Source organism: Cydia amplana, chromosome 13 (assembly GCF_948474715.1).
Source record: "Cydia amplana chromosome 13, ilCydAmpl1.1, whole genome shotgun sequence".
NCBI lineage: Eukaryota > Metazoa > Arthropoda > Insecta > Lepidoptera > Tortricidae > Cydia > Cydia amplana.
In genome coordinates, this window is record NC_086081.1 from 17147779 (window position 1) to 17175259 (window position 27481).

Genomic DNA, 27481 nt, shown 5'->3' on the forward strand with positions numbered 1-27481 from the left:
TCGAACATGTCGGTCGCACTTGTCTGAAATAAGAGAAAAAGATACATTGAAACGGGTTGTATTGTATCTAGACCGTGGCATAGAGAAATATAGTAAGACAAGAGTGCTCACTCCATACATCAGTTCAGACTATTAATTTCAGTGTCTACATCTAGCATCGAGTAGCGGAACTATCAGTACTGCTACTTGACAATAGATGTAGCACCGACCGGAAAGTCTTATCTCAACAGCATAAGACTTTCCGGTCGGTGCTACATCTATTGTCAAGTAGCAGTACTGATAGTTCCGCTACTCGATGCTAGATGCTAATAGTCTTTTTGGTACTAAAACTGATGTATGGAGTGAGCACTCTATGTATTTTTTTCTCTATGACCGTGGGCCGGGCGCAAATTTCGTCGGTCATTGCATCCCGGGCGGTAACTCGTAAAGGGTTTTAAGGCGATGTGTGGACCCTCGCGGACGTCAGCTGCCGCTCCGCTAGTAAATTGAGGATCTATCTAAACATTTTTTTTTTAAATTAGCCATTGCTTCCCCGTCCGAGTACGAGTGACTGTAGTGGGGCCGACTGTACCTAGAGTGGACACCGTTGCTAGCTGGCAGGCTCGGGGCAGACGGCCAGGTTGAGCAGCGCCCCGGCGGTGCCCGAGTACGAGTGACTGTAGTGGGGCCGACTGTACCTAGAGTGGACACCGTTGCTAGCTGGCAGGCTCGGGGCAGACGGCCAGGTTGAGCAGCGCCCCGGCGGTGCCCGAGTGCGAGTGACTGTAGTGGGGGCGACTGTACCTAGAGTGGACACCGTTGCTAGCTGGCAGGCTCGGGGCAGACGGCCAGGTTGAGCAGCGCCCCGGCGGTGCCCGAGTACGAGTGACTGTAGTGGGGCCGACTGTACCTAGAGTGGACACCGTTGCTAGCTGGCAGGCTCGGGGCAGACGCCGGCCAGGTTGAGCAGCGCCCCGGCGGTGCCCGAGTGCGAGTGACTGTAGTGGGGCCGACTGTACCTAGAGTGGACACCGTTGCTAGCTGGCAGGCTCGGGGCAGACGGCCAGGTTGAGCAGCGCCCCGGCGGTGCCCGAGTACGAGTGACTGTAGTGGGGCCGACTGTACCTAGAGTGGACACCGTTGCTAGCTGGCAGGCTCGGGGCAGACGGCCAGGTTGAGCAGCGCCCCGGCGGTGCCCGAGTACGAGTGACTGTAGTGGGGCCGACTGTACCTAGAGTGGACACCGTTGCTAGCTGGCAGGCTCGGGGCAGACGGCCAGGTTAAGCAGCGCCCCGGCGGTGCCCGAGTACGAGTGACTGTAGTGGGGCCGACTGTACCTAGAGTGGACACCGTTGCTAGCTGGCAGGCTCGGGGCAGACGGCCAGGTTGAGCAGCGCCCCGGCGGTGCCCGAGTACGAGTGACTGTAGTGGGGCCGACTGTACCTAGAGTGGACACCGTTGCTAGCTGGCAGGCTCGGGGCAGACGGCCAGGTTGAGCAGCGCCCCGGCGGTGCCCGAGTACGAGTGACTGTAGTGGGGCCGACTGTACCTAGAGTGGACACCGTTGCTAGCTGGCAGGCTCGGGGCAGACGGCCAGGTTGAGCAGCGCCCCGGCGGTGCCCGAGTACGAGTGACTGTAGTGGGGCCGACTGTACCTAGAGTGGACACCGTTGCTAGCTGGCAGGCTCGGGGCAGACGGCCAGGTTGAGCAGCGCCCCGGCGGTGCCCGAGTACGAGTGACTGTAGTGGGGCCGACTGTACCTAGAGTGGACACCGTTGCTAGCTGGCAGGCTCGGGGCAGACGGCCAGGTTGAGCAGCGCCCCGGCGGTGCCCGAGTACGAGTGACTGTAGTGGGGCCGACTGTACCTAGAGTGGACACCGTTGCTAGCTGGCAGGCTCGGGGCAGACGGCCAGGTTGAGCAGCGCCCCGGCGGTGCCCGAGTACGAGTGACTGTAGTGGGGCCGACTGTACCTAGAGTGGACACCGTTGCTAGCTGGCAGGCTCGGGGCAGACGGCCAGGTTGAGCAGCGCCCCGGCGGTGCCCGAGTACGAGTGACTGTAGTGGGGCCGACTGTACCTAGAGTGGACACCGTTGCTAGCTGGCAGGCTCGGGGCAGACGCCGGCCAGGTTGAGCAGCGCCTCGGCGGTGCGGCGCTCCTCGCCGCCGCCCGAGTACGAGTGCTCGTCGCGGGCGCAGCGCGAGATCACCAGGTGATGCGCCGCTGGCGGCAGCTGGAATTAAAATACCTACTTATAGATATATTTTTGGGACAATCTTACACAAATTGACCTAGCCCCGAACTACGCAAAGCTTGTACTATGGGTGCTAGGCGACAATATACATAATTAGATACATGGATAACTCCCATAACTCGGGAATAAACACAAATAAATGCACTTCCCAGGATTCGAACCCGGGGCCTCCTACGTCGTAGGCAGAGTCACTCCCGATTAAGCTAGGAAGCCGTTACAAAATTACATGACATTTTTGCTTAGAGGAATAATCTTCCATAAATCGAAGTCCACAATAAATAAGTTCAAGCAAAAGGTATGTATGGTATGTTCAATTCGAGCTAATTTTGGTGGCCCATGAGGGGGTGGAACGAAACATAGGAACAATATCGGTGCTCCTAAAACATTATGGAAGGATACAATAGTGTGATTTACCGGTAACGTCACTTGAAATCCAGGATGAGTACACACACCGCTATACTCACACTGGAAGCTGTATTTAGCTAAAAACCTAGCGAAATACATAATAGTTTGATTTATATTAACTCACATTTATAGACGGGTCTAACGCGAAATTTATTCAATTACCTTTATTTTTAGTTTGATTTAACCTCTCGAGATCCAGCACTTTGAAATGTCAAAAACCTAGGTCATAGGGGTTTTTGACTTTTCATACATTCGCGTCCGTTTTTCATAGGACAAACAGGTGCATCAGCTAGGTATTTATCGCTGCAGGTGGGCCGCGACAGAAACTGGTACATAACAGCGCGGGGTCGGGCGAGTTGTTGTGGTGTAGTGTAGTGTAGTGTAGTATACCTGGTCGAGCACGGCCGGGCCGTACTTCATGGCGAGCACGGTGGCGGCGGCCAGGTACTCGTCGGCGCCTGGCTCTGCTCGCGGGCGCGCGAGGCGGCGCGCCAGGAACGGGAACAGCGCGGGGTCGGGCGAGTTCTTGCCCGCGAGCGACTCCGCCCCCGCCCCCACCGGAGCCTCCGCCTCGCAGGGCGCCGGGATGGGCTGCCGTCCGAACGCCTGCAGAGCACGAGACATCTTTATAGTACTCTGTTAACCCTATGCATAGAGAAAAAAATACATAGAGTGCTCACTCCATACATCAATTTTAGTACCAAAAAGACTATTAGCATCTAGCATCGAGTAGCGGAACTATCAGTACTGCTACTTGACAATAGATGTCGCCACCGACCGGAAAGTCTTATGCTGTTGAGATAAGACTTTCCGGTCGGTGCTACATCTATTGTCAAGTAGCAATACTCATAGTTCCGCTACTCGATGCTAGATGTTGACACTGAAATTAATAGTCTGAAGTGATGTATGGAGTGAGCACTCTATGTATTTTTTTCTCTATGCCCTATGGGACTTGCGTGTGCATCGGCGGCCGCAGGCAACTGCGCCACGCATAAGTGCGTCAAGCAAATCTTGTCAGTAGCAATGTATTGCAAATTAAAGTAGGGTAACACCATGTAACACTTATGGGACATGCGTTCGCATCGACGGCCGGACGCAACTGAGGCGCGCGCAGGCGGCGCGCACGTATTTACGCAACGGTTGGAGCGAGATGGAAGACAGGGCGTGCTACTCTCGAAAGCAACATTCTCTGCGGTAGTTCTGAATTGCTGCATTTTCTACTACCCACTTCATGCAACCGGCGATTGTGAGCGGGATAGAAGATATGCCATCGCACTCGTGAGAGGCGCGATTTACGTCAAAGGGTAGATTGTATTCTGCAGTTCTAAGATACCTATCTTTCTGTTTTTTGTAGGTTTAGGAATAGTATATAAGACGACGATGCATTTCAATAAATGTTCATTATGTTAACTGATATACTGCTGTTTACACTGTTCCTCCTGCCTGGACTCCCATATCTGGTGACCCCGCGACGTTTAGAAGATGTCTGACACCGAAGATGGAGCTCAAGATCAGCGAAAAATACACAAAGATAAGCCGCAAGAACCAAATACAGCATCGAATGCGCCACAGCTGCCGTCATCAAGCTACGATCTAGCCGGAATCTCCATCCAGTCCAAATTACTACCGTTTTGGCGCGAACATCCACGTTTATGGTTTGCGCAGTTTGAAGCTATCGTCGAACCTTTGAAGACAAGCGATGACCAGAAATTTCGATATGCACTCGGCGTTATGCAAGCAGCTGATATTCAACAAGTTAGCGACATCATTCTCAAGCCGCCATCCACTGGCAAGTACAACGCGCTGAAAACTCGTCTCCTTTCTGTTTACGAAGAGTCTGCGTCCAGGCAATTCCAGAAGCTCATCAGCGGTCTCGAGCTGGGGGAACAGAAGCCGACACAGCTTTTAAGGCGAATGCGAGAACTAGGCAAGAATATGGTACCAGACGACGGTTTGAAGGTCATGTGGATGAACCAACTCCCAGTACAAGTACGCACAGTCCTTTCTGTCAACAACGAGTCATCACTAGACATTCTCGCCGCCATGGCCGACAAGATGTTAGAGCACACCGAGCCACTCACCGTTGCTGCAGTCACACGAGCCGCCGATTTCCAAACCCCGCAGAGCAGCGAAAACACATTTTTCGAAAAGTTGTCCCAGAAGCTCGACAATTTGACACTCGAAATAGCAGCCTTTCGGTCCGGCGGCCGGCAACGCTATCGCCGTCCCTTTCGCTCTCGCAGCCGTTCCCGTTCGAGATCTATGTCAGCGCATGGAACTACACGCACTTCACGCAAGCCGGGTGATCCTGGGTGGCTCTGCAGATACCACTTCAGATTCGGAGACAAGGCACGAAGATGTGAATCGCCGTGCAGCAAGAAAACTAACTTACCGGAAAACTAATGCCTACACCGACTATGGCGGGCGTCGGTGTACCTTCAGTCAGCAACCGCCTATGTGTCATCGATCGCAACTCTCGAGAACGTTACCTCGTTGACACTGGCGCCGAAATATCTGTACTATCGTCGCATCATAGGAAGAACCAGATATCAAGCACCTACAAGCTTTACGCCGCAAACGACACGCCGATAAAAACCTATGGGGAAAAAACAATCACTCTCAACTTGGGGCTACGGCGCGACTACCGTTGGACGTTCATCGTGGCTGCCATCAAGACTTCAATCCTCGGAGCTGATTTCCTTCGGCACTACAAGCTGCTACCTGACCTAGATCAAAAGAAGCTCATCGATAAAACCACTGAACTGCAAGTCAACGCGTTAGAAGTCTCAAGCACTCAACAAACCGTCTATTTGATCAGCAGCAATCAAGTCTACTACGAGATCCTCAAACAGTATCCTAATGTACTGCGACCAATGTCTTTGAAAACGCCGGCCAAGCACAACGTACAGCATTTCATCGAGACTACCGGCCCTCCACTCTTCGCCAAGCCACGCCCACTGCCGCCCGACAAATATGCCGCGGCGAAGGCTGAATTCGAACGCTTGATGGAAATGGGCATCTGTCAACCCTCAAACAGCCCCTGGGCAAGTCCACTTCACGTCGTTAAGAAAAAGGATGGCACTCTACGTGTATGCGGCGATTATAAGCGTCTGAATGCCGTAACGCAACCCGATCGTTATCCGCTACCTCGAATTCAAGATTTTACGTACCAGCTGCACAATAAGAAGATTTTTTCGAAATTAGACCTGAAAATGGCGTATTTTTGGATACCCATGAATAAAGAAGACGCGCAGAAAACTTCAATAATCACACCGTTTGGGTTATTTCAATTTAACTCAATGACGTTCGGGCTCCGCAATTCAAGCCAAACATTCCAAAGATTCATGCACGACGTCCTGCGAGGCATAGATGGCTGTTTCTGTTACGTCGATGATCTTCTGCTGTCCTCTGAAAATGAAGAAGAGCACAAAACACTACTGCGACAAGTCCTAGAACGCCTAGATAGATACGGCGTAACTCTCAATGTCGATAAATGCGAGTTCGGACGAAGAAAAATCAACTTCCTCGGCTATGAAGTATCACCCGACGGCATCAGTCCCACTCAAGAGCGCATCGAAGCAATATCGAATTACCCAAAGCCGAAGACAGTCTGCGAGCTGAGAAGATTTCTAGGCATGTTAAATTTTTACCGTGACTGCCTACCACATCAAGCCGAACTCCAGTCTCAACTCAACAAGTATCTACACAACTCTAAGAAAAATGACAAGACTCCGATCGAATGGAACCCCGAATCAGATGAAGCTTTCAAGAAATGCCGCCAAAGCATATTGGAAGCTACTACGCTATCATATCCCGTTCACGGCGCTCCTCTATGTATCATGAGTGACGCATCAGACCACAGCGTGGGAGGATTAGTTCAACAAAAGGTTCATAATGTTTGGAAACCTCTGGCATTTTTCTCGAAGGCCCTGAGTCCGACGCAACGCCGCTACAGTGTGTATGATCGCGAACTCCTAGCGATTTACACAGCTGTAAAGCACTTCAGACGACTTATAGAAGGCAATGACGTCATCGTCTACACGGACCACAGACCACTTACCCATGCACTTACGCGAGCACCGAGCAACAGCGACACTCCGAGACGCGAGCGCCAACTGCACTTCATTAGCCAATTTTGTTCGAGTATCCAGTATATTCCAGGCGACAAAAACAATGTCGCTGACGCCTTATCACGAATCGAAGAAATACAATGTCCATCCGTCATCGATTTCGACAAGTTAGCCACCGACCAGCGCACCGATGAAGAATTAATAAAATTGAAAACTCAAGAAAATCTGAAGTTCACTGAAGTCACGTTACCAGCCATCAATAGACCAATCACGTGCGAGCACTCAACTGGGACACCACGACCGTACTTACCTATCGCTTATCGTTATGCTGCCTACAAAGCGCAACACGATATAAGTCACTCAGGTGTACGCGCAACCAGGAAACTTATGGCGTCTAAGTTCTTTTGGCCAGCAATGAACAGAGACGTCGCACTTTGGACCCGAGCGTGCATTGGATGTCAACGAGCCAAAATACATCGTCACGTGATTCCACCTATCGGCGAGTTCCCGCGATCTCAACGTTTCGAGCATCTGCATATCGATATCGTGGGACCCCTAAGAATATCAAATGATTATCGATATTGCGTCACAATGATCGACCGCTGCACGAAGTGGCCCGAGGCAATACCAGTACGCGACATAACAGCTGAAGTTGTCGCTAAAGTCTTGTACGAGCATTGGATTACGAGATTTGGATGTCCGCTACGCATAACGACAGATCAAGGTCGTTCCTTCGAGTCAAACCTTTTCAACGCTCTCCTGAAGAAACTTGGAACCACAAGAATACGTACCACTGCCTACCACCCTCAGGCGAATTCTCAAGTGGAGAGGCTCCACCGCACCTTGAAAGCCGCTCTTATGGCAAGGGGCGAAAGTTCAAGATGGTCCGAAGAGTTGCCTACAGTTTTATTCGGATTACGAGCCGCACTACGCAGCGATAATAACCTGAGTCCTGCATTGATGACGTATGGATCCCCACTACGCATGCCAGCTGATTTCTTCGTACCTACAAAGTCGACGATTGAAGATGCAGAGTTTGTACGACGTTTGTCAGAGATTATGTCATCACTTGTACCAGTAACCCGGACGCACGCCACGCAACTAAGACCTTTCGTGCATAAGGACCTTGCATCGTGCACCCACGTATTCGTGCGCAATGACACCGTGCGACCCCCGCTCACACCACCATATGACGGCCCGTTCGAAGTTCTCAAACGCTACGACAAGTATTTCAAGATACAAATGCCACAACGAACTACTGTCGTTACCATTGAGCGTCTGAAGCCAGCCTACATCTACAATGAAGACGTCACAAGCGTCAGCCAGCCTCCTGCAACTAGCCCAGACACACAGACGTATGTAACAAGATCGGGCAGAGTCACGAAACGTATTCGCTTCGCTTGAGAGGGAGTGCTATGGGACATGCGTTCGCATCGACGGCCGGACGCAACTGAGGCGCGCGCAGGCGGCGCGCACGTATTTACGCAACGGTTGGAGCGAGATGGAAGACAGGGCGTGCTACTCTCGAAAGCAACATTCTCTGCGGTAGTTCTGAATTGCTGCATTTTCTACTACCCACTTCATGCAACCGGCGATTGTGAGCGGGATAGAAGATATGCCATCGCACTCGTGAGAGGCGCGATTTACGTCAAAGGGTAGATTGTATTCTGCAGTTCTAAGATACCTATCTTTCTGTTTTTTGTAGGTTTAGGAATAGTATATAAGACGACGATGCATTTCAATAAATGTTCATTATGTTAACTGATATACTGCTGTTTACACTGTTCCTCCTGCCTGGACTCCCATACACTCAAAGAGCAGAATTGCGCTAAGAAAAGCAGCAATGTACATCGAACCAAAACGTGTTTATTTTTCCGCCCTTCATACGTCAATTCGAGTGAATTATCATAACCTCAAATTTTAGTAATGTTTACCGTCAACGAGGATGATTGTACATTGTAGGCACCTTAGCTTTGCTTGAGGTCATGCATAATCTTGGTATTTAATGGTGACAGCAGAAATTTCTCTTGAAATAGAAACGACTCAGAATGTAAACAATAAGATGATGGCTGTCATTCACGATCCACATTCCACAGATAACACACAGATGACACGCGATTTTGGAATTATCCGAACACAGTGTTGCTAACCCGCGATTTTTCAAATTTGCCGCCTTTTACTACTGACAAGATTTGGTTGATCCAGTATATTTACCCAACGGGTGGAGCGAGATAGAAGACCGGGCGTGCTACTCTCACAAGCGAAGTAGATAAACAACAATAATGTACCAAATTTATCGTCCTAAATATTGTGATTGAATATAGAGTCATGTCTAAGAGTTATAATTATGATTAACCTAAAAATATCACAAAATAAAAATTGAAAAACTGGGTATCGAGACAAGTTTCCGTATATTTCCAGCGGACTGTACCTGTAATAGTGTAGACCGATGCTGAGGGTCTACCGTCCAGAGGGAACCCTTGCCGAGACCTGGAGCGGCCGCCACCTGCGACAATATCAATATTTCCTTTATTTATTTCTTCATAAATTAGGATCTTTTGTAATATGGGTATAAAAATGAAATACTTATCATATAAACATATTATAAAAACCTCACCTAGGGTGCCGCCAGTAGCGGGGCAGGGCCCGAGCTGCCGATTATCACGGCCGCAGAGAGATATATACAGGGTGGCCCATTTAAATCGGTCAGTATGGGAAAATCTGAAACTATAAGATATATGATGATCTCTTCTTAGGAACCATGTCATCGATTTTAGTAACAAGAAAAACTGCATGCATATATTTAATTTTTTTTTTTATGTAAAATGTATTGAAAAAAATGGTGGCCATTTCGAAAACATACTAAAATAAATTAAAGGATATGAAAACAATGCATTTTATTCATTTCAGACATCATGTTTCATAGTAACATTTACTGCTTAAGACCTACGCAATCGATATCTAAATAGAAATAATTTTAGATATTTTTTTTTCAAAACGTCCGGATTCGATTCCCGTGCTGAGTACACATTTTTTTTTAATGTATGAATGCAGTTTTTCTTGTTACTAAAATCGATGACATGGTTCCTAAGAAGAGATCGTCGTATGTCTTATAGTTTCAGATTTTCCCATACTGACCGATCTAAATGGGCCACCCTGTATATCTCCTTTTCTGGTAGGGCTCGTCCCGGGTCCTCCCCTAAAAATATCCTTCTCAGATCGCCTCGTTTCGCCAATAGAAAGGCACTATGTGGAGGAGGGGCCATATTATAGTATACAAACACTGACAGTCCAACCTCTAAACTGAGCTTAGGCCAACTCTTTCATGAAACCGATGCTACCAAAAATACGGGGGTGCGGGGGGACGAGGTGAGCGAATCCCGTGCCGTGATTGGTCCGTTCAAAGACACGGACCAATCACGGCACAGGATTGACTCGAAGATGGAGTAACGCTACCGTATGTGTGGCAGAGGGGGTAGCGCGACTATGCTATGTCTAGAGGTTGGATTGTCTGTGTATACAAAACAGTAGAAACCTTGTGGAAGCACTTGTTGAGCGACAGGTTGTGCCGCACGCTGTTCTTCCAGCCCTGCGGCGCGTGTCTGAAGTACGGGAAGTGGCGCACGATCCACGCGTAGATCTCCTTGACGGGCAGCGCCCGGGCCGGCGCCGCTTCTATCGCCATGAAGATGAGGCACGAGAAGGAGTAGGGGGGCTTGCTGTGGGCGGGGGAGGGGGCGGGGGCGGGGGAGGGGGCAGGGGAGGGGGAGGGGGGAGCCTTGACGGGCGTGCGCGGGGGGGACGAGCGCGGGCCGGGGGGCGGCGTTGTTGATTCCGTCTGGAAGAAAGATACAGGGTGGCCAACTTAGTGTTTTGCCGCCATTTTATTTTGGCGGTAAATATGACAGTTATTGCATGAAAATTAGTTTGTGTAGATACGGCTAATTTATTTTGGAGCATTTTACGACGGAACAACGTGTTTTAATCATTAAAAACAATAGAAACATTAAAAATAACGTTTCCCGGTCGATTAATTTCGAGAAACGGTGACATTGACTGGCCCCCAAGATCGCCTGATTTAACAGCTCCTGACTTTTTTCTGTGGGGCTATCTAAAGAGACGTGTCTATGCTAATAGGCCAACGAACCTTCAGCAATTAAAACAAAATATTCGAAACACTGTCGCTGAGATAACGCCAGAAATGTGTGAAAAAGTGATGAAAAACGCGATGAAAAGGGTTCGCATCTGCCATGCTGCTAGAGGTGGACATTTGTCTGACATTGTTTTCCATATGTAATTGCTGACCCTACATATTATATTTAACAAGGAATACTTAATATTTTTTATGTTTTATAGAATAAAATTTCAAAAATAAAGTGTATACCTCTTATTTGGCCACCCTGTACTATGCGTAAGTGTAAGGCCTGAGTGGACGCTCGAAGCGGAGCGTTCGGCGAGGCGTGCAGCATGTGGCTCACAAGTGATTTGAGCAGCGTGCACTAAGGCCGCTCCTATACGCTTGCATTTGTTTAACATGCACGCCGCACGCCCCGCCCCGCTGCACGCCCAACTCGAGCGTCCACTCAGGCCTTACACTAAGTCTACCGAGCCACCTCTCGTGCGAAGCGTGTTATTGTGAACATTGTTAGAATGCACCAAGGCTGTAACCAAAAAGTTGCTGTAACCACGCGCGTTAGTTGACGGGTTTGACGGTCAAAAGGTTAAAGAGTCAAACGGCGATCAAAGTAAACGAGATTAAAACATTGCTATTATGGATCCCATTACCGAGTCGTTTGATCTTCATGTACATTTCTATAAAATGTTTTTCACTAGTCTAACTCCACTGCATCGAGGTTTTTATGTAGTTGTGTCAAACACTCTGTGTGCATACGTAGTGTGCTCTCTGTCACACCTACCTGCGGCGTCCTATCTCTTTTTTTAAATTGCATGAGTGTAGCATAGTAACAACTATAGTAGTTAAACAAATGTACCGTCCGATGGCGTCAGAACCGTCCTTGTCTCATAATCCAGAAAGCACGAATCCTTTTATACAAGCCGGCATTGAATTATTACGCCTACCACTTGTACAAATACAAATGTTTGCACACATTAAAACTAAACGAAACTGAAATCGTGTTGACTGGTGTGGTTAGCAAGAAAGCAGGCAACCTAGTGACACTAATGTTGATATATTTCGTTTTAAATCTTATTTTTAGTGATTTTTTTTTTCGCACGCTTTCGCCGAAGTCTCATATATTTTCGAAACTTTATTATTCCCTAAAAAAATGTTTTTAGGTTAGATTCGGTTCATATTTTAAGATTTGCAGTTGAATACTAGCCGTTATTTCCCGTGTGTTATCGTTTACGATATATTTCTTGTTACCTATACACTAGGGAGCATTAGATAGACCGGTATTCGATACCTACCTAGTATTTGTTTTCATTGAGGTGGACTTAGTTAACTTACCTTTATAATGACTTGACTTGCGATCATTTTTGTGTCTTCGACGTCGCCTTTGGTCAGATTTATGCCTGGAGCAAAAGAATCTTCAGTAATGTCAGGAATGATTACTGCAAATGCATAATATAGGGGTTTTTTGCAGTGATATGAGGGGATAAGTTTACATATGGCTTAGGTAACCTATAAAATTATGAAGCCTTCCTGCCTTTTCCCAAGCCTTCCTGCCTTTTGCAAGCCTTTTTGGTTGGTTGAAAGCATCCACTTGAAAAGTTGCTTTCCCTTCTATTTTTTTCTTACCTACATCATAGAGAAATATAGTAAGACAAGAGTGCTCACTCCATACATCAGTTAGACTATTAACCTGTCAGCTCCCAAGGGCTCAAATTTGAGCCAGAACGCTTATGGTGACGTCACACACGTGGGAACTCACGGGTTAATTTCAGTGTCTACATCTAGCATCCAGTAGCGGAACTATCAGTACTGCTACTTGACAATAGATGTAGCACCGACTGGAAAGTCTTATCTCAACAGCATAAGACTTTCCGGTCGGTGCTACATCTATTGTCAAGTAGCAGTACTGATAGTTCCGCTACTCGATGCTAGATGCTAATAGTCTTTTTGGTACTAAAACTGATGTATGGCGTGAGCAATCTATGTAAGTATTTTTTTCTCTATGCCTACATAAGCCACGCAAGCTAACAATAAGTTTGATGTTTTCTTCCAGTTGGGAATTTACTTTGAGCTTACGAGTCGGACTATCAGGTGAATGTGTAAACCGTTATTGGTGATGGTGAACCATTTGCGAAAGGATCACGAAGGCGATCTTCACATTGGATGCAGATCCGCACGCCGCTCCCTAGTGCGAGTGCGACATAGCTATACAGGGTGGATTTTCTTTTTGGGTCAGTGAGGGCAGCTACCAGATCCCGTGCTGCTACGAGAAAACGGTCTAAGAAGACCTTCCCTCGATTTCAAATTAATGAAGATTGGCTTTTACAGATTTTGGAAAAAACATACAGGGTGCGAGAAAAAGGTCATTTTTGACAAACTTTTTTTTTTATGCCAATCGATCCCATTCCTATTAAGGATCAAAAGCTTGTATGGAACCAAAAAAAAAATTCCGGCTACAAAAGCCACTAATCGAGGAAAACTTTTCCCATACAATTTGTATGAAAATGAAAACTTTTATTTTTCACATGCTGTTTTTGTATGCCAATCGATTCCATTCCTATCCAGTATCAATAGTTTCCTAGGGGTCAACTTACGGTAATGTACTAAAAAGCCACAAATTAATAAAAACTTTTTCCATACATTTACTATGGGGAAAATGTGAAATGTTATTCTCAATTTTCTATCTCGCCCATCAGTCCTACAGCAATGTCTTCATACAGTATTATGGTCCTTAAATGTAACAGGACTGATTGGCCAGATAGAAAAATGTGAATTAAATTTCACATGTTCTCCATAGTAAATGTATGGAAAAAGTTTTCTTTAATTTGTGGCTTTTTAGTACATTACCGTAAGTTGGCCCCAAAGAAACTATTGATACTGGATAGGAATGGAATCGATTAAGAATAAGAATAAGAATAAAGATCATTTATTTCAGCAATAGGTTACAGACAAAAATACAAAAAATACAAAAATAGCATGTGAAAAATAAAAGTTTTCATTTTCATACAAATTGTATGGGAAAAGTTTTCCTCGATTTGTGGCTTTTCTAGCCGGAAATTGGCATCAAAAAAAAAGTTTGTCAAAAATGACCTTTTTCTCGCATCCTGTATGTTTTTTCCAAAATCTGTAAAAGCCAATCTTCATTAATTTGAAATCGAGGGAAGGTCTTCTTAGACCGTTTTCTCGTAGCAGCACGGGATCTGGTAGCTGCCCTCACTGACCCAAAAAGAAAATCCACCCTGTATACATACATAGCGCTGTCTCGCTCACATACCGCAGCGGCGTGCAGATCCGCATCAGTCTGATAACTGTGTAACTGTTTGAGTGTATTTCCTCTTATGATTTTATTTATTATTATTATTTATTTATTAACATAAAAATATACAGCTTGTACAAGTACAGTGGCCCACAAAACAGTTTACACGGTTTGACTGTGGGATCGTGCAGTCTCTACTCTCTTATATTACAAAATAGTTTACATCTATCGTTACTAATAATGCTCCATAATTACTATACGCGATTTAAGAGGTAACTACGCAGCTTTTTACCAAATTTTACTTTATTGGCTTCCTGTCTGATGTCAGAGGGCAGGCTGTTGAGTATGTAGGGAAGGCGTAATTCAAGCAGTTCACGTATGGACACACCTTTAATACTTGCGTCGTAAAGTTTAATTTAAAAAGTTAGTTACCCCTCAGCAGGTTCCTGTCCTGCAGCCAGCTCAGGCTGGTGAGGTCGTCATCGTGGTCCGCGGGGGGCAGGTTGCCCGCGTTACCGCCGCACGCCACTCTGCAAACAAACCGTAATCGTAAGTGGAGCGCAGAACCAGGAGGATGATTGGTGACAACTTGACAAGAAGCTAACGGGTAAGCTTCAGGCTTTGGCCCATCGGCGGAAAGTCGCCAGTCTGTCGGTATACTACAGGTTGCACTTCGGGGAGTGTGCTCAAGAGCTACACGAGCTTATTCCACCGTCTCCATTCTACCATCTGACTTTTAGACGCACGGCCGGTCCATCCTTACTTGGTAGATATTCCACTAATTCGCACGAAGCGCTTTGCTTCCTCTTATGCGCACTGCCAAGGAATGGAACCTTCATGGCACCTGGGTAGGCTCGCTCCATCGTAGGTTACGTCTTCGTCTCGGCTAGTCTGTGGCCATGAGTAAGCCCATTCAGAATTTAAAAAAAACATTAGCAATAAGGTTTTTTTCAAAATTTAAATTTTTGTTACAAGATTTTATCGCTGACTACTTTTTCAACAGGCAACTAATAATCATCGAACCCAATTAGGTTGCGTCAATCAGTTCCTATATGGCCACCTCCTGTGCCCTTCATCAGATCAGCTCGATGGCTCTGCACCCCTAGCACATGATTGGCGTGACAGTATCTCGCGGCGAGATAGACTACTCGTCTTTTTCTAACTAATAAAAGAGGGACGGGTAGTTTATCTCGTCGCGAGATACTGTCACGCCAATCATGTGCTATGTGCTAGCCCGGCTGATATTATAAAATTTGGCGTTCCAAAATTGAAACGCTTTAATTGTGGAAATTGTATAGTTGCTAATTGAGATTGTTTAGTAGCTCTTTAGTCAAGCAAGAAATGTGCACCTCAATCTCCCGCACACCGATATAGAGAAAGAGACAAGCTTATGTGCAACGGCGAGTGGAACAAATAGGAATGGTATGAGAAAATTAATCAACGAAAACAAATTAGTATTATTGGTAAGCAGAAGAGCGACTAGGGGGACATGGACATCTGGGGGTCTGAGGGCCTACCGCGAACCACATTCGACGCGTTGCCTCTCTATCGCACTTGTAAATTCGTACGTAAGTGTGACTTCTGATTGTGACAAATAACCTACACAATTATCAACAAATACAGATGACTTTCATTGCACAATAAAGCTCAGATAGTATTTGCGTCTCAACATAACCTCAATGTGTTATCTTTCGCAACGTTACCTACTAACCGACGGCAAAGATAACATTCTTGCACCGAGATGTGATTGATCATAGGGCCAGCCCAAACTACACGGGTAACGTCAATCTGTATGAGATACTTGTCAGTGCGGACGAAAGATTAGGATTTATTTAGTGAAGAGCGGAAGAAAAGGCAAGAATAGATCTAGCATACAGTGAAATAGAGACGAGTATATAATAACGACTGCTAATCTCCACAAACGGTGATGCTCATAACTGGGGGGTACGAAAATCAGGATGTTCAACTCCAACGTCAAGTCGGTTGTTGTACGGTTTCTACGGTCGGAGACACGGCTTGTAAAGCAGAACATCACCAATCGTCTATAGGGTTTTATAAACAAGTGCCTGCGACGCATCCTAGGAATTTGCTGGCCACGAACCATCTCAATCGTCAGACTGTGGCAGGTGACTGACCAGAGACCCACAGGACGGTGAAGCCTTGGAAGGAAATGGCGTTGAATAGGACGCGCGCTCCGTGGAACGGAACGTAGTCGCCATCAGATATATCAGAGCGGTCAACGCGCTCACATATATCTGAACACGCCTCTATTTTCAAGGCGTTAGCGTGCGTGTTTAGATATTGTGCCAAGGTGGGCCGCTCCGATAGGTATCCATCTGATGACTGACTGTATAACCAGTTGAGAAGGATGCCCGCTCAACTGGTCTCGGCTGTTTTTGAAAATAATTTAGTCAATGTCAGGATAGTATACTTACAAATCTACATTATTATACATTTTATATTAGAATGGAGACAATTACCCATACGGAACTATATTTTCTGAGTGTCCAAAAGAATTGCCAGCATTGAAAATGTTTGCACTGAGTCTTAAATTCACGCAATGAATTGTACTTATAAATTATACACAAAAACGGTTATTTCTGATGACAAGATACTTATATTAGTAGTTGTGTCCCACTTGTCACGGTCGAGCTACGGTTGTTTAGAACTATAAACAGATCATGGTCGCTTTGATGAACTTGATCAGATTGTGCCCATGACTAAATAATGACAAGGAGCGATAATTCATAACTAATTGTTATATTGTACGCGAGCGTAAAACGAACCATTTTATGGGCTTAAGTTTTCGTCACATAGGTATTCAATATCCTTCTAGCTTAATGGTTGTTCAATACTTAAGCTATGGATGTCAAATTTAGCTAGAACTCTAAATGTGGCTTTTAACAATCACGGAGCGTGACTGTACCTGACGTTTCAGACAAGATATACAAAATGACAATCGTACATCGACAAACGAAAAGAAAAATGTACCTACCGGAATGACAGAAGTTCCAAAAAGTCACGTGACTATTTTCCTACGTTATCTAAGTTTCTGATGTCGTTTTTTATCAACGATTGACATCTTGGCTAGGCTGACTAGGCTCCTAGGGATGGACAAGAGAATATGGAGGGCGGGCGGAGTGAGTTGGATAAGCAGAAGTCGTATTAGTCTATATTATATACTAGTTTTCTGTGTTACATATCGTGACATTCATTTGTCACTTATAATTTGGTCACGAGATATGTTATCGCGCGGGTGCCGAGCCGCTATCTGATAGTAAGACGCGAATCACAGTAGTTTTACAGGAATTAAATAATATTTTTTTATCATTGTCATTTGACGATAATGGATTATCGCCATTATCAGCGAGACAACATTGACAGCGAGACTCCGCAACGCTCACGCTGGCTGTGAAACTTCATGATCACTGTCGCTTGCGTCCTCTATAATATACCTACCCCCTTATTCATAAAAATCATAAACGTCTGCTAAGTTAATCAGCTGATGATCATTGTTTCTCCCTATCTATGGCATAACGACAGATAGGGACAAAAGACGATCAACAACTGATTAAGTTGGCAGCCGTTTATGAATAACGCCACTAGTTATAACTCTATATCGTCGAAGTCGTCTATAACCCTCCCGGAGACCTCGAGCCGACTGCGCCCGCTAGACGCCACGTGTGGCGCCATCTGGTGATAAAACTACGCAACACTCACGCTGGCTGTGAAACTTCATGATCACTGTCGCTGGCGTCCTCTATATCGTCGAAGTTGTCTATAACCCTCCCGGAGACCTCGAGCCGGCGCAGACTCCGCCCGCTAGACGCCACATGTGGCGCCATCTGGTGATAAAACTACGCAACACTCACGCTGGCTGTGAAACTTCATGATCACTGTCGCTGGCGTCCTCTATATCGTCGAAGTTGTCTATAACCCTCCCGGAGACCTCGAGCCGGCGCAGACTGCGCCCGCTAGACGCCACGTGTGGCGCCATCTGGTGATAAAACTACGCAACACTCACGCTGGCTGTGAAACTTCATGATCACTGTCGCTGGCGTCCTCTATATCGTCGAAGTTGTCTATAACTCTCCCGGAGACCTCGAGCCGGCGCAGACTCCGCCCGCTAGACGCCACATGTGGCGCCATCTGGTGATAAAACTACGCAACACTCACGCCGGCTGTGAAACTTCATGGTCACTGTCGCTGGCGTCCTCTATATCGTCGAAGTTGTCTATAACCCTCCCGGAGACCTCAAGCCGGCGCAGACTCCGCCCGCTAGACGCCACATGTGGCGCCATCTGGTGATAAAACTACGCAACACTCACGCTGGCTGTGAAACTTCATGATCACTGTCGCTGGCGTCCTCTATATCGTCGAAGTTGTCTATAACCCTCCCGGAGACCTCAAGCCGGCGCAGACTCCGCCCGCTAGACGCCACATGTGGCGCCATCTGGTGATAAAACTACGCAACACTCACGCTGGCTGTGAAACTTCATGATCACTGTCACTGGCGTCCTCTATATCGTCGAAGTTGTCTATAACCCTCCCGGAGACCTCGAGCCGGCGCAGACTCCGCCCGCTAGACGCCACGTGCCGCGCGATCTGTCGGATGAGGCGACGCGGGAGGGGCAGGGAGGCGCGGGCCGCGCGCGCAGGTGAGCCTCCGCGCTCGCCACGCATTGGCGCCATCTGTTGACAAAAAAGTTCGCTTATTCATGTCTTCTTTGTATAGTTATAGTATAGTCGATAACTGATTCATGATGATTAAGAGGCGTAAACACAGACAATCCAACCTCTAGACATAGCATAGTCGCGCTACCTCCTCTGCCACACATACGGTAGCGTTACTCCATCTTCGAGTCAATCCCGTGCCGTGATTGGTCCGTGTCTTCAAACGGACCCCCGCACCCCCGTATTTTTGGCAGCATCGGTTTCATGAAAGAATTGGCCTAAGCTCAGTCTAGAGGTTGGATTGTCAGTGGGCGTAAAGCCAGGAAATTAGAAGGAAACAAAAGACGTACGCCGTAATTTTGCTTGTCAAATCCTTCGGCTACTTCATACTAATTTGTACTGCTATGATATGCAGGCCTGCAGGGTAAAGATATACAAGTGAAAATAAATGAAAATTAGACATGTTTTTTTTTGGGTTATTTTCATCAAGACAACTTTAACTTTTTAAGGTTTTGGCTGGAGTCTGCCCTTGCAAATATAGTCTAGTTTCCGTGTGATTTTTTTCATGGCATTTGCACTTGATTAAAATGTGTAGAAATCAATATATACCTACCTAAAAACTTCAAATTTGCGTTAGCGCCCTCTTAAGAAAAGTCTGCTGCGTCATTTTTAGGGTTCCGTACCCAAAGGGTAAAAACGGGACCCTATTACTAAGACTCCGCTGTCCGTCCGTCCGTCCGTCTGTCACCAGGCTGTATCTCACGAACCGTTATAGCTAGACAGTTGAAATTTTCACAGATGATGTATTTCTGTTGCCGCTATAACAACAAATACTAAAAACAGAATAAAATAAAGATTTAAGTGGGGCTCCCATACAACAAACGTGATTTTTGACCGAAGTTAAGCAACGTCGGGCGGGGTCAGTACTTGGATGGGTGACCGTTTTTTTGCTTGTTTTGCTCTATTTTTTGTTGATGGTGCGGAACCCTCCGTGCGCGAGTCCGACTCGCACTTGGCCGGTTTTTTTACTCCTCACGACAACGGTGCTACGCAAAACGCCTCTGATAAGATAAACACGTCAGAAAGTTATTCAATGCTAATTTTTATATAGCTTTGCTCATCAGTAACAATGCCAGATTAGTAACAGATATTTGGGAAAGATACTAGTATTTTATCTAAGATTAGTTACTAGGCATTCTAGGCAAGAATATCTAGAAAATCGTCTATAAGCGACATGTAAGCCGAGCTCGCTAGTGAGATGCGACTCATGCGACTGTTCACGCCCACCGACCCTTTTTCGTCCTTCTCATTTGCATACAGTGCAACAGAGAGGTCGCTATACTGACTCCCTAACGTAGACCAGCCAAAAGATGATAATCGTACAGTCACCACGTCACAATTGTTCGAGACTTACGCTATGGAATATCCAATTTAGCTAGAACCCTAAATGGCGTAACAATCACGGAGCGCCACTGTACATCGACCAACGCCAAACGAGATAAGGATGTACATATTGGGAATTGGGATGACAGATGCTACGAAAAATCACGTGAATATTTCCATACATTATTTAAGTTTCTAAGACCTAAGGCTTAGCACGCACTGCGGTTTTTAAAAAGCGGTTCCGCTACCGCAAAAAATGTAACGTACGGCATTCTTTATAAGCGCACGCACTTGCGATTTAAGAATGCCGTACGTTACATTTTTTGCGGTAGCGGAACCGCTCTTTAAAAACCGCAGTGCGTGCTAAGCCTAAAAGCATAGCTATAATACGATATGACGAAATATTTCAGAGGTTTCGATAATGAATCTCAATTGATTCTCTATTTCATATCACGGTATTTATTTAATCATTACGTACCTACATCAAGGATTTTTATTTTTCCGGCATAATAGTTATTTAAGGGCCTGACGTGAGAGACAAGGGCAAAGCTTGACCTCAAGAACAATAGACGATTTAAGTACAAACGTACACAATTCGGTGTTCATTAAAATAGGCCTTATCGTTTTGTAATAAGGTTTGGGTGTCCAGTCAACTCACTTAACTGTGGGTACGAGAGTACAATTTTAATGGCGCTATGTTTGTGCGTTGTATAAATTTAGACATTGTCTACCTATCTACATATATTTCGCTGGTTACGGAAGTTGTATATTTGACTAAACAGACTATTTCTAGCATTTACCCTTATTTACTGTGTTGGCACGTTTGACTAAATAATTGCCTCTACTTCGCAAAATCAAGAACGTCTGTGGTCTCGTCTGCATGCACCTTAAGCTGAATTAGCCCTATCCATTAGCGCGTATTCTATTTCAGCGTTGTGTCACGGAACAGAACATTTTTGAACGTATTTCGGCTTACGTAAACGCTACGTTTTTATCTCATTATCGTATAATATCGTATCGCGGCCTTGGCGGAGCGGCTAAATGCGCGGTGGCGTCTCCGCGCGTCGCGTCGCTGACACAGACCACAGTGACCGGGACCGGGCTATTGTTTGACTAAAGTTGTCGCGAGCACACTCGCGGACGACTAAACTTGTATCAGTTGTATTTCACTGAATTTATTGGGCGCGTTTGGTTCATGAAATATTCAATGGCATTTAGGTGGTAGCATATTTATGCTTCCAGCCAAGCTACGTACGATTTTATTTACTTAAGTGTAAATGAACATACACATTTGCGCGTGCGCGCACACGACACGATAGGTACACATAAGGTTTCATAAAATTTTGATGCGTGTACATAGGTAGTGATCACGTGCATTGCGTTGCGTAGCGTAGCGTGGGCAATAGGCTTTAGGGTTGCCAACTGTAAGTGTCATGTGTCTTTACGACGATGGGAAAATATAAGGTTAAGTACTTTTAAGCTCTAAGAGCAGACAGAGTACATACTTAGACTTAGGCGCGTCTCACATGATTTCAGATTCAGATCCCAACATGGTTATTGATTTTTTTTTCAGCGGGGTGCGGATTTCCTTGGCCACACATAAAATAATAATAAGTATAGACAGACAAAAATGTGTCACGCTAGCTGCATAAGCATACTTTTCGATTATTTTTCTTCTCTTTCACAGTACTATATTTTATTTTAATGTAGAGTCAGCTGCAAAGAAAAGTTACTGTATTTTTTATATGTAAATTTGCAAAATACTATATATCACCTAGTACCTATAAGCCTGTCCGTTTTCTAAGATCAAGTTCGCCATAGTATTACTATGGCGTACTTGATTTTAGAAAAGCGGACATTGTCTTCAGTCAGGTGTAAATCCTGAGAGAACCCCAACGATGTAGGTAGAGTAGTGTGAAATATAATGGTGGTGCCATGCGTTAGGTATGAGTACCTATAACCTATCTATAGTATATCATTGGTAATGTACCGTAACAGGTTCGTATAAAACGCAGATTGTTTATAGATAAACTCGTTTTTGCGTCACCCAGTAACGGCAACAAAAATAAACAAATTACAGTCGACTCTTGTTAATTCAAACCTGCGATAATTCGAACCTCTCTATAACTCGAAGTTATCACGAGTTCCCTAGAATATCTCTTTATAAAGTGTCATTCAATAGAACTTGCTAACTATGTAAACAAACCGCCATACTAAAATTGACACTGAATGTCAATTTACTAGTAACATTTGTTTACATAGTTAGCAAGTTCTATTGAATGACACTTTATATCGAAATAAATCAATACATTTTTAAGCTCTTGGTAATTCGAACAAAAATAATCAACGCTAAGTAACAAAACGACGCGTTAATACGAACTCATAAGCGTCAAACACTCTACAATTCGAAGTTATCAGATTGCAGACCTCACAGAGGTACATAATAATAGACCGCACATTTTGAGACAAGTTCAAGTTCGTCATTGCACTGTTTCGTTGGTTATGTGTACATATTAAAAGTTAGTGTTAGTTACGAGTCCTAAAAAGTATAAATGCTTGACGATTGCTGAAAAGAAGGGAGTTAATTTAATCGAAAAAGTGGAGGTAGGTGGGAAGACAAGATATTGCAAAAGAATTTTCAGATCAGTCTCAGCAATGTGCATTGAAGTAAACTCATGTTTCAGGCTTCTTCCGAAACTAACTTTTTATATCTCCTCCTACCTACCTACTCAATAATTCGAACTTTCTTATTTTTAGGGTTAGCCAAATGGCAAAAAACGGAACCCTTATAGATTCGTCATGTCTGTCTGTCTGTCCGTCTGTCTGTCCGTCCGTATGTCACAGCCACTTTTCTCCGAAACTATAAGAACTATACTGTTGAAACTTGGTAAGTAGATGTATTCTGTGAACCGCATTAAGATTTTCACACAAAAATAGAAAAAAAAACAATAAATTTTTGGGGTTCCCCATACTTCGAACTGAAACTCAAAAATTTTTTTTCATCAAACCCATACTATGGATAGGTCTTCAAAAATGATATTGAGGTTCCTAATATCATTTTTTTCTAAACTGAATAGTTTGCGCGAGATGTCTCTCTCTCTTCCAAAGTGGTAAAATGTGTGTCCCCCCCCCCCCTGTAACTTCTAAAATAAGAGAATGATAAAACTAAAAAAAATATATGATGTACATTACCATGTAAACTTCCACCGAAAATTGGTTTGAACGAGATCTAAGTAGTTTTTTTTTATACGTCATAAATCGCCTAAATACGGAACCCTTCATGGGCGAGTCCGACTCGCACTTGGCCGCTTTTTTCTCTCAAAAATTTCGAACCATTTGATATTTCAAACTCTCGATAATTCGTAATATTTTAAAAGTCCTTTGAGTTTCGAATTAACGAGAGTCGACTGTATTTACTTGCGTCGCATCCACTCCACTTGGACCACTGGTCCGATTCCGTGATCGAATAAAGGAGTCAAAATGCTTAGCGTTTGACTTTTAAGGATTCCGTACCTCAAACGGAAAAAAACCGAATCCTTAAATATAGGATCACTCGTGCGTCTATGTGTCATGCATAGTTAGCTTGGTCCGACTCTGTAAATTTATTTAATTTCATAACATCCCTATGAAATTAAAGCCACATATTTGCAAGGTAGCAAATGAAGAGGGTAGTGCAATTACGTAAAGTAAGTATAATTAGCAAATTGCAGCCTTGGAAATATACCTGGAGAAAATAGCATCGTGGATGTTTTGTAACATGTCGACTGCGAATATTAGAATAAAAATATGAGAAATACCAAAAGAAAAACTAAGGGGAATATCTACGAATATCGAATATCACTAATATAGCCGCCAATTAGGTACGCAAATATAAGTTATTTCAACAGAAGATTTTAATTATCTTCAATCTTTATATTGTTATTAATCGTAACCAAAAAAAAATGTAATAAACTTAAAATAGTATGATCAACACGTTTTTATAAGTACCTATTTGAAAAACACGAAAAACCGGCTTCGGCCGAGCTTCCACGGAGGACAAACAACACAAACAAACACTTATCAAATCAAAATAAACATTGATTGTATTGGTTATTAGCTTCAATGCCTAGTTACATCATGCTTGGGCCATGCCAAGTTCCAAACGTTTGTGGGAATACAAGTATAAATAAACTATAATTAATAGGTCAGTTATACCACAATCATTTGAATCAATATTAGAAGTACTTCATTGTTTATACTAATTGATTTAAGTATACTCTCAACTAAAGCATAAATTACTTCATTACAGATGAAGTGCATAATTATTTTCCATCGTATATTCACGGAAACGTACGAACGTGTCTCACTATTTCAGTCAGTCTCGGTACAAAAAGTACTGAGGTTGACTGAAGTAACATGACAAATACGAACATTTCCGAGAAAATACGATGGAAAACAATTTTATTATGCACTACATCTGTACATTATGATTAGGTAAACTCATGACGCCAACAAGTAGGCGGTGTATAGCGTAAGTAGGTAAGGTAGGTTGGCATCATACCCTTTAAACGGATAAACAGATATTGATTGATTTTTGAAAGTTGATCTAAATTTAGTTAAATTTCTCTTGAATATATATTTACTGTAACTAATAATAATGCTTACTAATTGCTTAAAGTAAGTACCTGTTACAAACAGAAATTAAGTGCCTTTTTAGAGATATCATTGCTTTGCTATAGAAAAGACCATTTTTAATCTAGTGTCTCCAAAAAAACATACATATGTATTTAGCAACAGTAGGAAAGGAAACCTTAGCAATGGCAAACTGACAAACTTCTAAATCTTACATTTTCAGGTAATCTCCTAGTAATCAGCTTAGGGAATTCCCTTTTGTAATATCTGTTTACACGAAATTAGAAACGCCATTTAACTTTAGACCTTATTTTCAAACAATAAGGTAACTAAAGAGAAGAAAAAAAAACTTTTGCGACCTAGGCAGTGGCAGTATATTCTGTATATTAGACAAGTAAATACCAAGATCATGTGCTACTTACTTAGCCCATAAATATATTTTAAGTTCAAAAACTATTTGAATGTAGGTTAATTATTACTAGAAATTCTTTAGATACGACAATTGGCTGTTAACAAAGAGAAACCAGGTAAAACTTGAGAATAACTAAATTAACATATCATTGGTTTTTCCTTAAGTGTCCTAGTGATGGATGAGTGGGATACTTTTAGTAGTAATATAGTTTGTATTTGTATTAATTGCAATATAATAAACATGGTGCCAATTGAAATAGAGTCTAAGCTAACTTTGACACTGATTTGAATAGAACAAAGTGAAGAGGTGTCATTATAAACGTCATATTGTCTGCAAAAAAAAACTGGACTAATTACTTACAATGGTTTAGAGTAAAATGCCAAAAATAGCATAACCAAAGAAATACATGGTAAAGTTGAATGACCACTTGATGACGGAGCATGAGCAGTTTACGCTGACAAGCTTTGCATGTTTTTAGAGCCACCCCACACTATTGTATTTTGAGCGTCAGCGTCTAGTCAGTGCTATGGAAAATGGCGCCGCTGCACAGTTGCGCCAATGTTGCGTCAAGCAGCAGCCATAGAGTTGACTAGAAACCTACGCTTGGGCGACGCTAGTGTGGGGTAGCCCTTAGTAGATCCAATTATGAATTCTTTGTATTGGTATGCTAATTTCAAATATTTAAGTGTAACCAATAGGGACAATGATTTGGTTTATTTAAATGTCAATATTTGCAATACTTTTATAAATAATCATAAATTTTACTTAGGATGTCACCTAAGCATTTAATAGCTGATAAGCAAGGTTGGAAATAGATACTGAATTATTTGTATCAGAAATATTATTTATGTATTTTCACATTGAAAAACTATTTTATTGCATTAATATTGGACATATCTTGACTAATTACATAAATCTTTTAGGCAAGTGGCATATCTTTCCCGTTATATAGCTTCACCAAACAGATATTCAAGTTATCTTTCTTATAAGATTATGTGGCCTTGGTATGACAGATAAAATAGAAACAAAAAAGATATATATTTTGTACATACACATGTGATACCTACTAAGTTTAAATGTAATATTTTTATTTTGTTTAAATATGAAACTTTTTAAGTTTGTACTTTGAGAAATCTGCATGATACAACAGCAATTACCTTTGAAGACAATGTGGAGGAAACTAGAGCATTGCCTCACAGTGACAATTAAATTTAGAACACATCAAGGAAGTGCTAAATCTAAACTAGGTCACACAAAGGTCTAGTGCTATAATTAGACAGCATTTGTCACAGGATAGTGAACTGTTACTGCAGCAAAATACTATACATACCTACCTATAACATTACAGAATGATACCACCATAACACATCAAGGTCACATGTTCAAGATAAACAACAGGTAAATTATGCAAACAATAATACTCACGGCTTCTTAACTGGCAGAATGGCACAAATCAAAGTCCACTGAATCAAAAATTAAGCTGACCATAGGGCAGCCAATTTTGTTATGATTACCACTCCTTAGCAACGCGCGTTTTACACGGATTGTGTAGGGTGGTGATATAACAAGCTTGGTGAACTGTTTATGGGGCAGCAGCGTCAACAGCGTTGCTAGGAGACAGGGGTTGCGCGCTGCGCGACCGCGTGCTCGCTGCGTCGTGTCCGACGTGGAAGCGCCGCGTGCATTGCACGTGCGGGCTGCGACGCGACGCTAAGGGCCGTTACATAACGCAGGGATGCGAGCTCGCGGACCACCCGCCCCGAGGACACCAATCCACCGACACGCGTTCCATTTATAGAAGGAGCCCCGCGACCGACTCCCGAACTATCCCGACGCTCCTCATGCGTCCCAACACATTTTTAGAACCGCATGTAAACGATACTGCGCGCTCAACACGAGACCGTCGCGAATCTGCCCGGTGCAACGTGATACCTAGATATTTTCTTGTGATTCAGGGAACAAAATACGAAATGCGTAATAATAAATTCCTTAAGGAAACGATGTCATCGGCGCGCGACCATTGGTGAATCCAAGGAAACGCGTTATTAGAGTGTACTATAGGCGAAATGCACTCACCTTTTAGATGAATCTTTTGAAACACACACAAATTAGAACTAACAACATAAACTATGAAGCAGCATTCCGCGTCCTCCGAGCTCGTAATCAACACCCAATCAAACCATAAACTAAAGAGTAACCTACATATAAACATATGATTTGTATTTCTTGTTCGGATACACGTGATAAGACCACTGTCATGTCACGTTAAGAGCCAACAGGAGCTAAGATTTAAATATTTTAGG

The 27481-nt window shown here is 44.0% G+C and overlaps 1 protein-coding gene across 1 annotated transcript; it reads right to left on the reverse strand.

Moving 5' to 3' along the window:
* Positions 1–27422, reverse strand: LOC134653536 (forkhead box protein N3-like). The gene is made up of 9 exons (XM_063508911.1): positions 27255–27422; positions 18579–18790; positions 14531–14628; positions 12178–12242; positions 10246–10548; positions 9142–9216; positions 3031–3246; positions 2059–2214; positions 1–23 (listed from the first exon to the last, which is right to left on the reverse strand). Exons 2-8 carry the CDS (start codon positions 18788–18790, stop codon positions 2077–2079), a joined length of 1107 nt encoding a protein of 368 aa, XP_063364981.1. The 5' UTR covers positions 27255–27422; the 3' UTR covers positions 1–23; positions 2059–2076.
* Between the last annotated feature and the right edge of the window lie 59 nt (positions 27423–27481).

Bases quoted from the DNA above. Each gene is read 5' to 3' on its own strand.
- LOC134653536 (XM_063508911.1), bottom strand. From the start codon at position 18,790: ATGGCGCCAATGCGTGGCGAGCGCGGAGGCTCACCTGCGCGCGCGGCC. The intron at 14,629-18,578 runs GTGAGTGTTGCG...GTTTGTTTGCAG, and splicing joins CATGAAGTTTCACAGCCAGC to AGTGGCGTGCGGCGGTAACG. The intron at 9,217-10,245 runs GTTTCTACTGTT...ATATTGTCGCAG, and splicing joins TCAACAAGTGCTTCCACAAG to GTGGCGGCCGCTCCAGGTCT.